At 43.7% G+C, this 14,509-nt stretch overlaps 1 protein-coding gene across 2 annotated transcripts in view; it reads right to left on the minus strand.

The window, feature by feature from the left end:
* GATA6 (GATA binding protein 6) overlaps positions 1–14,509 on the minus strand; it is a 19,781-nt gene continuing 5,272 nt past the window's right edge. The window contains exons 3-7 of one of the 2 annotated variants that reach the window (XM_068671451.1): positions 14,316–14,482; positions 11,378–11,503; positions 9,798–9,885; positions 9,589–9,710; positions 1–1,676 (exon numbers count right to left, since the gene is read on the minus strand). In XM_068671451.1, the coding sequence (XP_068527552.1) occupies positions 1,509–1,676; positions 9,589–9,710; positions 9,798–9,885; positions 11,378–11,503; positions 14,316–14,482 (671 nt within the window). In that variant the 3' untranslated portion in view covers positions 1–1,508. The remainder of the gene's footprint in view (positions 1,677–9,588; positions 9,711–9,797; positions 9,886–11,377; positions 11,504–14,315; positions 14,483–14,509) is intronic. The other variant, XM_068671452.1, reaches the window with a different exon arrangement.

A 14,509-nucleotide genomic window follows, 5' to 3' on the forward strand; every position in this document is an offset into this window, starting at 1 on the left:
AAAACAACAAATGATACCCTTTTATTTGTAAAGCTCTGATGAGACAACTTTCCAAATGACATCCCATTTGAAAAACAATGGAAACCAACCTAACTATGCGTCAGTCACACTATACAGATTGCATCCTAAATTTTGAAGATGCCTAAATATCTCATGGAGTATTTACATGTGTATCAGTTAGGTAGTAAAGTTTCATTGCAATTTGTTTCTTTCCAGCACATACTTATTCAATGGCAAAAAAAAAAAAGAAAAAAAAAAAAAGAAAACCAAAAAATAAACAAAACAAAACAAACAAACAAAAAAAAACACAACCTGGGGATGCATTTGCTTTTTTTTTTTTTTTTTGTACAAAAGTTATGAGCAAATGGCTAGGGCAATTTTCCTGAGAGAAGGCTTGTTCTTTGAAACTCTTGCTTTAACAACTGGAAATACAGAAAGTGGACGTATTTTTTTTTCTTTTTGTTGCACTAAAAAGCCTAAGGATGCCTAGTTAAGTTTTTCTTTTAAATTATTTACGTACCATTAAGTTAAAATGTTTACATTCATTCATTCGTATAAAAACCGTTGTTAAATCTTATGCAAATGATTTAACACTGATTGCTGCAACGCAAATTGCACTTCTTTAAAAAATTATTGTATATATGGAAGAAAAATATCTGATTGCTACCCTGTTTACAAATTTTGACTGACTCTATACAGTTCAGCCGCAAAATATGAACTTTCATAAACCTCAGTCACAGTGTACTTCAAAAGTTATAATGCAGTCTTGCAAAGTGAGTAAATATCTTAAAACAACAACGAAATCTCCTTAACCAGCTCGACCCCGTGAGGCTTGTACCAAAGGCTGTGATTTCCTCCCCGGGTGTAGCTGGGCTCTGGCACAGAGGAGCAGAGCAAGACGGGCGCTGGCGATGGAGGGTGCAGGACAGGTGAAGACGTCAAATGTCCAGTTCGGGGCACCTGCGCTGACTCAAGCAGTATGTACACGTTTCCAGAGCTCTTCAGAAAGTATCTGGCTATGTCTAATAACTCAAGCCTCCGCTACTCCCTCCCCAGTGCTGACGGTGTCTGTCAGTTCTTGGGGGAGAAGGTGGTGAGAGAGTGAAAACAAATATACAATCAGAAAGGCAGCACGGCTGTGTGAGTTGAGGATGTAATTCTGGAACCTATCGACAGTTTTAAGTTTCTTTTTTTTTTTCTTTTTCTGTTTTCTTTTTTTTTTTTTAATTTAATTTTTATTAGGTGTGTAAGGCTGCATTAGCTATCCCCCGGTGGGCATTTGCTTTCCCTATTGTTTTCTTGCATAGATGAGGAACAGGATGCTTCGGCAGAGCCTCTTTGGGAGGGCTGAAAGCCGCCTCTGCCACCAAGGCACAGAAACAAATTCAGAGGAGCGTCCCTTGCCAGCACTCTCGCTGCTGCCACCGCCGCTCCAGAGAAGAAGAAACCCCACGTGGACATCCGGGGGCTGCCACACAGCTCCGGGATCCAGCTTGGCTGGCACCAGGTCACGCCAGAGCCAGGGCACACCAGGGATCCTGTCTCACGGACGCTGTCACCTCAGCTGTGGAGGTCAGGCTGACTCCTGTGTACAGCCCGTCTTGACCTGAATACTTAAGGTTGCTGCTTTCGGGGCTGGTGCTCTCTCCTGGGCCAGACATCACTGACGAGCTCGCCTGCAGAGGGAGAAAAAACAGAGATTTTGCTGAGTGGGTGAGCTTTGCATGCAGTGCTTTCCTAGGCATTTGTGAAAAGCCAGGGTTTTTGCCCCACTCTCAGGATCACGCAGCATCACAGGGTGGCTGAGGTGGGAAGGGACCTGTGGAGGTCACCTGCTCCAACCCCTGCTCTAGCAAGGCCACCCAGAGCAGGGTGCCCAGGACCATGTCCCCGTGACTTACAAAGATCTCCCAGGAAGAGACACCACAGCCTTCCTGGGCAACCTCCCACTGCCTGCCTCCAAACCCCAGGTGGGGTAGCACCTACGTTTTTGCTCCCCTGGTGGGAGAAGCCCAGTGCTTCTGGCAATGGGTGCTGAGCGCCTCCTGGAAGTCAGACTTCTTTGGCTCCCGCAGACCTTGAAGCATGTAAAATACTCCTCATCTTTCAAAATGCTTGCCATGGCCATTGAATTCCAGCAAGGCTAGCCACTAGGGGAGATGCCCCTTTTATCTCAAGTGGAGGAGAACTATGCCTCAGAATCAGGAGCATGTTTGCTCTGTCCCACAAGCCACCACCTACACTCCCGAGACAAAGCACAGGGAAGCCCTGGTAGGCACGAAGCTGAAACTCTGACCAGCACTGTAATCAGTCCATTTATTTTAACAGAGAAACGGGGAGTTGCAAAGACAAAGAAACAATCATTTTTTCCATGAGGCTGAGCAGATCCACTAAAGAGGAAAAATTTGCAGTGCCAGACAGAGAAGGGGCAACATTTTCACCTGATAAAGGAAATGTTTAAGAGCTGACTTCATGCAAAATTAACTCTTGGATATGTCAACTTTAAAACCTTAATTTACTTGTTAATGGATAGTCTTCGGACAAGATTCCTTAAAAAGAAGAAGAAGAAAAAAAAGACTATCCTAAACCGTGACTGCAGAAGCTTCCTGCCTGCTGTTTAAGTGAAAAGTATACATATTTAATCATTTTACTAGAGTAGAGCTCTTGGCTGTCCTGGAGTCGTGCCAAGCTAGCAGTTCGTACATAGGAAAAGTGGGGCTTCGCTTATCCAAAGGCAATTTCCAAGTGGCACTTTGCAGAGTTTTTGTTGCCATGTTTAACCCAGCTGAAACCTGACCTTCTGAAGGAGATACTCCTTGCCAGTGGTCACTTCTGTCTGAAACAACCTGGAGACCAATATTTTCTTTATCTTTCATTAAAATGGCTGAAGACTGCTACTATTCTTGCACCCAGTCATCAACCAGGACCCCATTTTCTCAGCTGCTACCCAAAAATGCAGACAGTAAAAAAAAAAAAAAAAGCCACACTGCTTCCCCCAAAGACTGCCCAAATGGCTATAATCTGAAAAAAAATATGTTTTCGGTTATCCCTATATCAGATACACAACTGCTGTTCAGTAACATCTGATCTCTGTAGGCTCTTTTTCTATGACTGGACAAATAATTCAGTAAGGCAGAATTCATGCAAAACTTTGGGTCCATTTCTGGGTCTCACATCAACATAGATTTTCAACAATGCTTTTTAAAAATTGTGATACATCCAGTGGACTCCTTTTGGCACAGAAGGTCTGATTTTTACCCCACACTGGAAGAAGGGTTGCAATTACAGTTGAACAGCGTTTGCTCAACTTGAGCCGAACACACTGGGAGCTGCACTGAAAGGTTCCCGGTTGCCCATATTTGCCGCTGCTGTTCCGGTAGGCAAATATCTTATCTCTGCCTTTTTTTTTTTCTTTTTTTTTTTTTTTTTTCCAGGCTCAGAAAGTGTAGTTCGCCCTTTTCCTCATTCAGCCCCACAAAGGTGAGGCTCAGCGCTGAGCCGTTTCCATGCCTGGTTATCAGCCACCCCTCCCTCTGGCACCCCAGAAGGGAGGACGTGGAGGCACGTCCTGTTTGAAGGCCGCCCATCCCTGCCCAACTGAGGCCGGATCCTGGCTCCATCGAGCCAGCGCGGGCAGGACCTGGGCAGGACTGCTGGGCCTGGAAACCCCACCCCGGTAATGTCATGACAAATCCAGTCAGCTCGGGCAGCTCCCAAAGTGAGACATGGAAAACAAACTCATGGGAAGGAGGTGGATGAATCACTGAGCTAGGCGACCTGAGCTTTTACTGCTCTGGCTTTGACAGAGGAAAGGCAGCAGAAGTTACAGTTGGCTATTAGAGGAGCTGTCAGCTGGAATAAATAAGCCAAGCAATGCTGAAGTCAAGGGGCTATTCTAATTCACAACGGCTGGCTCTATCAATAAAAAAGTAATGGATTTATTGTTATTGCTGATATCTGGTAACAAGATAGATAATCAACTGGAGCTCAACTTCCTGAGCTAAAAATGAATGAAATCCATTGGGAAGAGCTTGCCTCCCAAACAAACAGAGGAGGTTCGAACCTGTTATCTGCAAAGGTGGTTTAAGGATCCCACCTTTTTTCTACCCAAAACAGCAGGAGCTGGACATGGGGCTGCCCCCAGGCAAGCTGTCTGGATCAGAGGTGGCCTTGCTGTAGAAGACCTGCCCACCACGCTCACGGGGAGACCTTGGCCAGAGCCACAAAGGGATTTAGACACCTACATCCTCTCCACTCCTGCAGGCCCAGATAAGAAATGGGCCGCTTGGCCCAGCACTGAGGGAACATCTCCATCTGAAGGCCTCCTGCTTTATTCCACCCACTCCTTCCTGCATGGAGACCAGGGAGAGGGGAGGAGTGCCCACCCTGGCCTCCCCCCAGGCCTCTGTGTTGAGAGGCAAAAGCTCCAGTCAAGAAGTTGTGCTGACGTCTGGAGGGGGTGGCTGAGGGCCTTGGTCTGGACCTTTGCTCCGTCAGTTAGACCTTTGCTCCATCTGCTTCGAAGGTTCAAAATGCTCCACGAATTTTGGACCGTACTACATCTGTAGTAAACTGAGCCCCAGCTGATAAACTGCTCCCTTCCTCTTCTATTAGCCTAGCTTAGCTTCGCTACACTTAAACGATAATTGTGGTCAGCTGAGACACACTTGCAAAAACATCTTTCACATATAATGCATTTTGGCAAACAGCAGTGGAGGCCTTAATTTTCCAGTCTCAGGCTCCCCTTGATAACTGCCATCCCCACTACGAGAGCTTTCTCCAAATGCTATAACTCCCTGGTTTCTGAAGAACAGGTCTCGGTACTGCAAATCCACAACTTTTTTCTTGATTTAGTGACCCCCTGACTACAGAAAGCTGTAATTTCTTGCTGGTCCAATTGATCCTTTTGTTTATATTGCAGATGTGTAAGTTTACATATCTTCTAATCTCTCCTTTGTATTATAGCAACATAAATCTGTGGTTAATACTTCATTAATTTCCTAAGGGAGGCAACTTCCAGCATGGCTTGGGAAAGCTGATGACCCCACTGCTGTCAAGGGCTGTGTGAGTAATTGGCTTTATTGCTTTGGCAATAAAACTAAACAAGGCAAAATGTATGTGTCTATATGCATATATAAGGTTTGGGTAGAACCAAAAATACTCCTTTTCCTTGGTTTTCCCTGCTGAAACAAAAAAGCTGGATTGCCTTTTTCAATTTGATTAAAAAAAAAAAAGTTTTCTTTTGAATACATGTACACACCACTAAGAAAATGAATGCCTGAATTTACAAAACTGACTGGGGAGAGGAAAGCAGCATCTTATTTTGTCCAGGAGTGAGCAATAATGCAAAGGACGTAGGGGACCTAGATTCATTTCTATTCCCGGCCACAGGAGATTTAAACTGGTGTATTACATCTCCCAGCATAATGCCCTGACTACCAGACTATTTGATATTGGAGGTTGCCATGTTCCTCATGCCTCTTGTTGATCTTATTCCACCTGGTTTAGATAAATATTTAGTCATACCAGGACTGAGGCACTGTGTCCCCATTTTCCAGGTGAAAGTCCTAACAACCTTGCTGGTGAGGCTTTCTCATGGAAACTTTGTCCTGGCAGCTACGGAATTAATCTATCCCAACTGAAATCTTATCATCAGATAGTCTGAAGGACCCTTGGACATTCAGCTTTCCAATATCCAGGCAGTTAGGAAATTTTTTTTAAGAGGTCGAGTCTACGGGTTCATCCACACTCTGGGAGATACTGTACTCAAGCTGGTTCCCCCATCGCCTGCTTCAATGCCCTACCGATCTTCTGCCTGAAAGGAAACAAATATCTCTGACAATCTCGTGATTCCTCTTGTGAAAATGAAATAAAACAAATGCACAAGAAGCTATTCCCTGAATTCAGACCAGATTGTCAGACATCGAGGGCACAGCTAGAACTGTATTTTTCCTCTAGCTCCTCACCTGCTAAGGCTGTTTCCTTCTTCTCTCCCACTTTCCATACTACAACACTGAAGAGCCAGTCCTGAACCACTTCTAAAGATCAGCCTCCAAAGGAAGTAAACACGTGTTTTACCTGCAAGACAACTGTCCTAAGTTATTCTACAGTTCTTCTGTGGTGTGTGCTTATGGTCCTTCTGAGACAGCTACGAATTGGAGGCAAAGGGTGTAGTAAGAGTCCTCTAAAAGAGGAGCTGTGCCGGTGCTGCTGAGCCTTTACTGACATCAGCTCTGGCTCTAAGAGCCGCCATGCCCTGCCATGAAAAGCAGATTTTACAGCAGTTTTCATCCTGCCTTTTATCCTAATAAGGGAACAAACCCTTCTGGTAATCACACCAGTTGGAGCCCCTGCATGGAAATGTATGGGTGTGCACTAAAGACTGTGCCCTTCATTTAGCAAATTATTCCATGCAGCTTTTCTCTGTACAGTTTCAGCAGCATCAAAGGGAGAGCAGGTATAGATGCAGATGCAGGCTGCCTGAAACCTTCAAATCTTCTTTTTATGGGGATGTAAGGCAACTTCATATATCATGTAGCTGGACCTTTTCCATATTAGTAACACAGGACACCCAGTACTTACTTATACTGCTTAGGAAAACAGAAATGGGCCTAAATCCTAGATCCAGATGTGAATTTGGCAAATAGCCCCTTTACAATGGGACAACGAAACATGCACGATCCAAACACTTCTACATTTTGGGATGTTTGAAATCAACTTTGCACCCATAGCAATTCATTAATCATATCTTTTAAATGTTTAAACTTCAGCTAGAACTTAAAATCAACATTTAAGGTTCTCGCTAATTTGTCTCAAAATTGGCATCGTATAAAATTCCCTTCATGAAATGGATAGTCTCAAAGACATTTTGGTGAGTAATTGCTGCCCTTCTCTTTTTCTGCCCTCCCCTCTTTATTTTACTTTGAAAGAGATAAAGAAAGGTAGGGCAAAAAGTGAGTATTACTGACACAAATGAATTCTGCTGAATTTCATTTCCATTAGATTTCTACATAACTAGGAGCTCTTTTGGCAGCCTCCCACAACGGGCATAATAAATTACTTTTGTACCAGTAGAGGAATTCATTTTCTCTGTTTCATTTAGCAACAACATGGCTGTGAATTTCAGACAACAGTTTCTAAAACGTCATCATATTTTTCTGCCTAATGTCAATTTGGCATTTTTCCCCTCCTTACAGAAGAGCCAGAGAAGCAAAAACACAGTGAGACAACAACAAGTTGCCATGCCAGTTGTGTAACGCGTGGGGAATGGGCCAGGTACGTCCTCCAAACAGGTGCCTGTGTTTCGGCAACGTCACCCTTCTTGTTAAAGTGACCAAACATTAGAGGGCCTGGATTCATCTATCCAGGGGTTTTTACCTCCTGACATAGCCTGGAGAAAATTATACTCCTTGTGCAAAGCCATCACCTGGGCTTAGATTAAAAAAAAAAACTTCGGGATACCAATGTGTCAACTCAAATGGCAAAGAAAAAAAAATCAAGTAAAATAGAAGCCCAGTATAGTATCGGTGTTTCAGCATGTGATCAGATTAAAGGCTGTCAGGCTCTAAAATGCTGAATTTCCTTCCCTCACGACAACTTCAAGGGGCCTTATGAGCCCTCAGCCTTCCCATGACATTGCAGCCCACCAGCAATGGTTTTGCTCCCCTCGCAGCTGGAGACCGCTTCCCAAACAATGTGGAACAAGCCTCACCAGCCACCTCCCTGCTTTCAGCCTTCACTCTTCCCTGTCCATGCTTGGGCATCATCCCTGCTGATGCTTGGGCACAACCAGGAGACACAGCCTGTCTCCACCACGTCCTGTTACAGAAATTTTGCACACGAGAGGCACTTTGCAAGTGCTTTGTACATGCAGGGCAGATGTGATGGAATCACGGTGAAAAAAAAGCTGCCACTGTCCTCTCCTAGACTGATCATCTTTGGAAAAAATCAGGGCTGTCCTGGCACTGAGGGATACCTTTATGTAATTAATTTTGTTTAAATTTGCTTAATTTTGTCCCGGGAACATCCAACGCTTGTCTTGTACTCATACAACTCCCTGTGCCAAAATTATATCACAAACTGTGCCACTAAAATTATAACACAAAAATTGCTAATATCACTTCTAGGGAGGGAGATGGGCTGCACAAAGGAAGGCAAAAGTCAGCCAGCCAGAAAAGCAACAGTGCAGGGAAAACAGGATCTCACCTCTAAGGTCTCTTCTTCCAGAGCAGCACACAGCTGCACCTCTGGGGATCAGGGTGGATTTTGGTTACTATTCTGTCTACCGTATAAATCGCACAACATTTCTCAGATCAGTAGGATACCAAAGGGAAGGGCAGGGAAAGGTTTTCTGATTTTTTACCATTTGCTAATATTAGGATGAGAAACTAAAGCGACATATAGGGCTTCGCTTTGGGGAGCCTGAACAGTTCACTTTTTGGTTACTTTTTTTTTTTTTCCATCTATTTTTTTTTTTTTTTCTGGTGTGACCCGTTTATTTTATTATACTGACAAGGTTTTCTCATGTCAAAGAGGAGCCCTATTAATGATATTCTTGCTTGGCAGCATCAGAACCAAAAGCCAAGTGCCTCTGAAACTGGGTGGCCCTACCACCACACAAACAATCACATTTGTTAAAACCATTTTTTTTCCCTTTCTACAATGAAACTTTGTATGTCAGGAATTAAACTATTGAAAGCATTTTGGATGTGGGAATGCTGAGACATATTGAAAAATAGTCATTATAAACAATGTCTTTTTTTTTATTAATAAAGGAGTAGAGAAGGCCACGTTAGGAAAGCTTTTCAAAGAAATTATGTGGCAGATTGAAAGATTCAGAAGACCAGAGTGAGTGTAGATATGGGTGCGTATAGCCAAATGGTTAGGAATTAATCTATATAAAGCTATGAAACGTTAACAGTAGTATTTGTTATCACATGTCCTAACTGAGTGAAGAAAAGCAGTGTGAGATGGTTTGAGCGTGTGATGTGAAATCAGGATCACAAACTTGATAGCTTGGGGCTGTGGGATGCTGAGCACCCATCCCCAAGGAGCCCCCTGCCAGCAGAGGGCTGATCCCCACGCACCACAATCAGATCGGGTCCTCTGCCTGGTTTCAGAGAGGTCTGGAGCCGGGTGTAAGCACATGTCTCAGTTCAGAAAGAAAGCCATTATGTTTCCCTCCAGGCAGCAGAATAAACCCTTATCAGACCATTTCAGAAAAAAAAAAAAAAAAAAAAAGGGCACGTGCGCAATTGTTTCTTGAAAGGATCAATTGGGCATGATTTTTTTTTTTTTTTCCTCCGGAGGAAAACCTTTGAAAGAGAAGAAACTAAACACTTCAAAACGAAATGTCTTAACTTAATCATAAAAATTATATAGGTCTTAATTAAGGGGTTTGTAAAGTACTTCAGCTCCTCACTCTGTTTACAGCTATATGTGATATCCTCCGAAAATCTTGTTCCAGTATCAGCTAACAAAACTGGAAAGTTTGTTTAGATTATTGTTCTGCTAGATAAGATAAAAGCTGTGATAACACTGCACAGTGATCAGCCTGCTTACAAACACGGATGCTGTGTCAGTACTTACCCCTGAGGCTGACGGTTGTGTGCTTGGGGAAGCGTTTTTGCTACAGTCGTCTGAGTTTGTAGAAGACGTGGATGTTGGAGTCATAGGAACTGCAGTAGTACTGTTACCTGAAAGATCGGGATCTGGCATTAAAAACAAGAATTTTCCAGTTGGGGATAAAAAAACAAACAAACTCTTGCAGCTCAACTACCTTATCTTTTCATATTTACCAGAGCATGCCTTTGACTTATTTATGTTCTTAGGTTTTCGCTTCCTGGTTTGAATTCCTTCTTTTTTCATAGCAAGAGGTCGGGGAACCTGAAAAAATTAAATTTCCACACCAATCATAGAGTTGTACATATGCTCTAATCACCAAAAGCCAAAACTAGAATATACGAGCAAATAATGATGTTGAAAATACACGTGAAATGAAGTCACATATAGCAAGTCATTTTTCCCATCTCACCGTAGAAATTCCTAAAGCATTTGTATTTTATTTGGGCAAAGCAATGAGTAAATAAATAAAAAAGGGGGGAATGTTTTTCTTGATGTAGTTTTTCCAACACCTTAGTCAATCCACAAATTAACAGCACAATTTTAAGGAAAAAAAGGCATCATTTGGCCGTAGGTCATATGAAATTAAATTGGACTGGGTGTACCTGATCCCCAATTCGTTTTTCCAGCCAGTTTCCAGATTATCTTTAGTGGTTCGTTTTGGAAAGCAAGAATGTGAAGGAGGGAAAAAATTCTCCTCTTCCTCTGGACCAGCTATGCAAACTGGATTGTCCCCAGGAAGTGTTTTAGGACAGAAGCTTCGTGCCGTAATCAGCACAGCCTCTGTTCCTATAAGCAGTTCTGCACACGATACAGCTTTTTGTATCCAAATTTCTATTTGTAGAGCAAATGTGTTCAAAAATCAGCCTTGTGTTCTCTGTTATTACAACCATAATCGTTATACAGAAAACATTGGCTTAAAATGTATTTTAACTTTGTGATAACACCGGTTTGGAGAAATAGAATTCAGCCATGTGCTTACTATCATTACGATGTTTAAACCAGTGATATAATTTACTTTTTTCTCAAGGGCTAGACCAAGTTACCAACCAGTCCAAGTGCCCTTGTTCTTCGAACACTTGTACGTGGCTATAACCTAACCTGCCGGGGCACAACAGGTTCCAAGTCTCTCCCCAAACTTACTCCATTACATTCGAGTTATTTTCCTCCTGCATTATTGCCTGTGAAAGGCTGGAATCGCATTTAAAGTTTTGCAGGAATGGCTGGAATTACATTTAAAATTTTGCTGTCGTGGCTATGTCTGTCCACACTATGAAAAACTGTCGTACCACAAGTCTATTTTTTTTTTTTTTTTTCCATTGAATAGCTGATTGAAATCACGGTAGCAAAAGGGGATCAGCCACATAACCAGAGGCAGTTTCTTTGTACAAATCTGTACAAATTTGCAATTACAAACCCTTTTGGTCACTGACAAAACCATAGCTCACTAAAATGAGACAACCATTTTCCAATGACTAGAATTTTTCTGTGGTTTTATCGATTTTATACACCTTTATCATTTTTTTTAACTTTACGGTTTAACTTTATCATTTTTTAACTTTACGGAAACCACAAGATGAGACCATGAAAAGTTTCACCAGAAACCTTGCCCCAACCTTCAGGAAATCCAATGCAACCCGCACACAAAACCCGAAACCACCAGAGCTTTGGGGACAGAGCACTGAGAGCCTTGGGGACCGAGCACCCAAGCCTTGGGGAAAAAGCTCCCAAGCCAAGCCGGAGGGGACTTTCTTACCCCGTGAAGCTTCATGTAGAGGCCACAGGCGTTGCAGACGGGCTCGCCCTCGGCGTTCCTGCGCCACAGGGTGGTGGTGGTGGTGTGGCAGTTGGCGCAGGACAGGCCGAGCCGCCTTGAGGAGGGCTGCGGGCAAGCAGAGGTAAAAACACAAGCATTAACAGGCAGGCAGGAGCGGATGGTTTGTCTCTTTGCAGTTTACTGGGAAAAGGGCTTTAAAACTTGGGCTTGGGCAAGGGAGAGGGCTCGAAGAGGGCTTTCAGTGGGGGAGAGTACGTCAAAGAGTGTCGTCTCCGTGAAGAGACTTCCTTATCATCGCACATTTTATCCTCGTGCGAAAAACAGCATGCCTCGGGAACGTGTTTTACAGAAGGGAGCTTTCCCCCAGCCCTCAGAAAAACTGGTGCGGGACAGCAAGGTTCACACTGCAAACAAGCCATTTATGACACTCTTCCGTGGAGTTTGGAGCCAAGGTGAAGCAACCTTGTATCAGAAATAACCGTATAACCCAGCGCTTTATGGCCTCAGGCTGTATATCATAAGTGAAGGCAGTCCTCATAAACATGTGAAATGAAGGTGAATGGGTTATAAAAGTTCCCGTAACAAGCGATCTCTTTTACGTTCATCACAAGCAAAGAATTCCAACTGCATCATAAATCTATTATTTTTCAAAGTATCGCATTGTCAAAAAAATAATAATAAAAAAAAAAAAAAAACACGACTAGCTCTGCGTCTGGCAGCTGAACAAGTTTACGTGGAAAAGTCAGTTTTAGACAATTGCATTAATCTTATTCTGCCCATAAAGCGCCCATAACTGAAATTACTGACTTGAGGGTACTGTGCCCTTCCTCTTGAATCATTTACTGCTGGGCTGTTAGACACAACTCGGTCACCTTTGATACCACAGAGCTGCCTGCCACTTGGGAAACGGATAGAAATGTTTTAAGAATGAAGAATATTCCAGAGTAATAACCAAGTTTCTTGAATTTCGATGGGAAAGAGTTAGAGATCAAGTGGGATTTTTGTAACTTTGAATCAGTAATTCATTATTAATTGCACAACAAGAAAACCAGCCAAATGTAATATCGGCTGAAGTATATATTTCTTTAAAATCGAGTTCTCACAAAAACGGAATTTTTGATCTCATTATTAAATACGTATGTGCAGTGTCCGAATTGCACTCTAAATTGTGCTCCTCGATTCAATACAAGTTTTACATGGACCAGGTAAACGAAAGTTGGTCTTTTCACATACACTGCATTTTCCTTCTTTGCAGATGAAATGCCATCAGACATTTCACTCTGTTAAATCTGCCCTTTTTTTTTTTTTTTTTTTTTTTTATGCATTAAGGTCTAAATCTTCATATATTTTATTTCAATACCTTTCGCTCATTCCCATAGCTAAACAAAAGTGAGGTTCTGGGCAATTTTTGAAGCTAAAATGACTTTTCTGCCACAGGAATTTTATCAGAAACTTCAGGGAAATCTAAACATGTTTAGCATTTTCAAAACATTTTCCCTTCTCACCTACATATTTTCAACCACATGAACACGCAGTCACGTTTGATTTATAGCTATGGCCAGTACACTTGGTGCGGACTGTTGCACAGAACTATTTCAGAGTTATTCAGACGAGGTGTCAGGCTGAAATCAGGCCGCAGTTTGACTCTGGTTTGGTCTCCTCACCCCTCACCCCCTTCCGAAAAGACGAGGAACACAGAGAGGCCGGGGCCAGGTATCGGCTGGCTCAAATCTGTGCCGGAGCCAAGCTCCGACGCTGCTCAGGGGCTGCAGACCTGTGTGCCTGCTGAGGAGGTAACACCTCCCCTGATGGGATTTAGGGGACAGACAGATAGAAAAAAAAAAAAAAAAAATAGCACACAGCGGCAATCAGCTCCTGGCTTAACATTAAATGAAATTTTTTAGGTTTAAGGGGACCTGGGTTGGGATCACGAGCCCTTACTGTCCGATCTGCTCACTGCACGTTTGCTTTTTGCTTCCCCCCATAAGGGCACTAAATTCAGACGGTTGTGAAATAAGGAACGGGACGTGGTTTAACGCTACGAAAATAGGGACGGAGCAAGCAGCTGGCGTGACTGAAAGGGTCTTGAAGGGCTGATCGGTTTGATACGCTGTCTCCATACACAAGGGTCCAAACATCAGCTCGGATTATACCGGCGTGATTTATTGTGGCTCGCTCGGTAACAGCCATTATGGAGGAGAGTATTCTTTTTCTCCGCTGACCTCCACCCAGATTTGCTAAACATAATGTGCAGTTCCCGCTTGTTAAATTTTCTCCTTGCCTATTCAGTGCCAGCCTGAGTTATAAACAGGGGGTTCTGGTTTGTACTATTTATTTCCCCCCCTAGTTTTAGGAGTGTATTTTTAGAAAAATTGCCGCGCATTTCTTAGGAGTAAAACAAAACAAAGGCTATTATCATTGTTTAAACAATTGGTTTTCTTTGAATTATATACAAAACTTGCTTACATTCCCAAGGATCGAGCTCTCAGCAAACAAAGCAGGTCTGGAGAAATTCCTAGCCCTCTGAACAAACACTTTCCAACCTTGATTTTTTTAATTTCCCCCCCTTTTGGAAACTTCCAACATGAGCAGCACCAAACCCTTCCAAACCAGCAAGACTCCCTCACTGACAGGGTCCACCAACCCCAAACAAAACTAAAACCCATCCGCCCTGTGCCTGGTGTGCTGCTTGCAGGGGGCAGAGGGTGATTTCGCCCACACAGGGCCCAGAGGTGGCCTCGGAGGGTGGCTCTCTCCCATGCCACGATGGCATTGCCCCCCAAATCCAACCACAAGCCCCGCTTTGGTTTTGCATCCTGGAGGTCCCCATGCATAGGGGCTTCAAGGGCGCTCGCCCTGCCTGGCTACACTAAATGGGGGACCCCAGGGCTGCAGCCCTCGCTCCTTCCCCACTCACCACTCTCTTCTGGGGCTTGATGAGGGGCCGGCTGAGGCCGTTCATTTTGGTGTAGAGCCCGCAGGCGTTGCACAGGTAGTTGCCGGTGCCGTCCCTCCTCCACAGCGGGGTCTGGATGGAGCCGCAGTTGACGCACTCGCGGCTCTCGGACAGGTCCTCCAGCAGCTCTGGGGACAGGAGCAGAGGGGACAAGC

This window comes from Anas acuta, chromosome 2 (assembly GCF_963932015.1).
Source record: "Anas acuta chromosome 2, bAnaAcu1.1, whole genome shotgun sequence".
Taxonomy (NCBI): domain Eukaryota; kingdom Metazoa; phylum Chordata; class Aves; order Anseriformes; family Anatidae; genus Anas; species Anas acuta.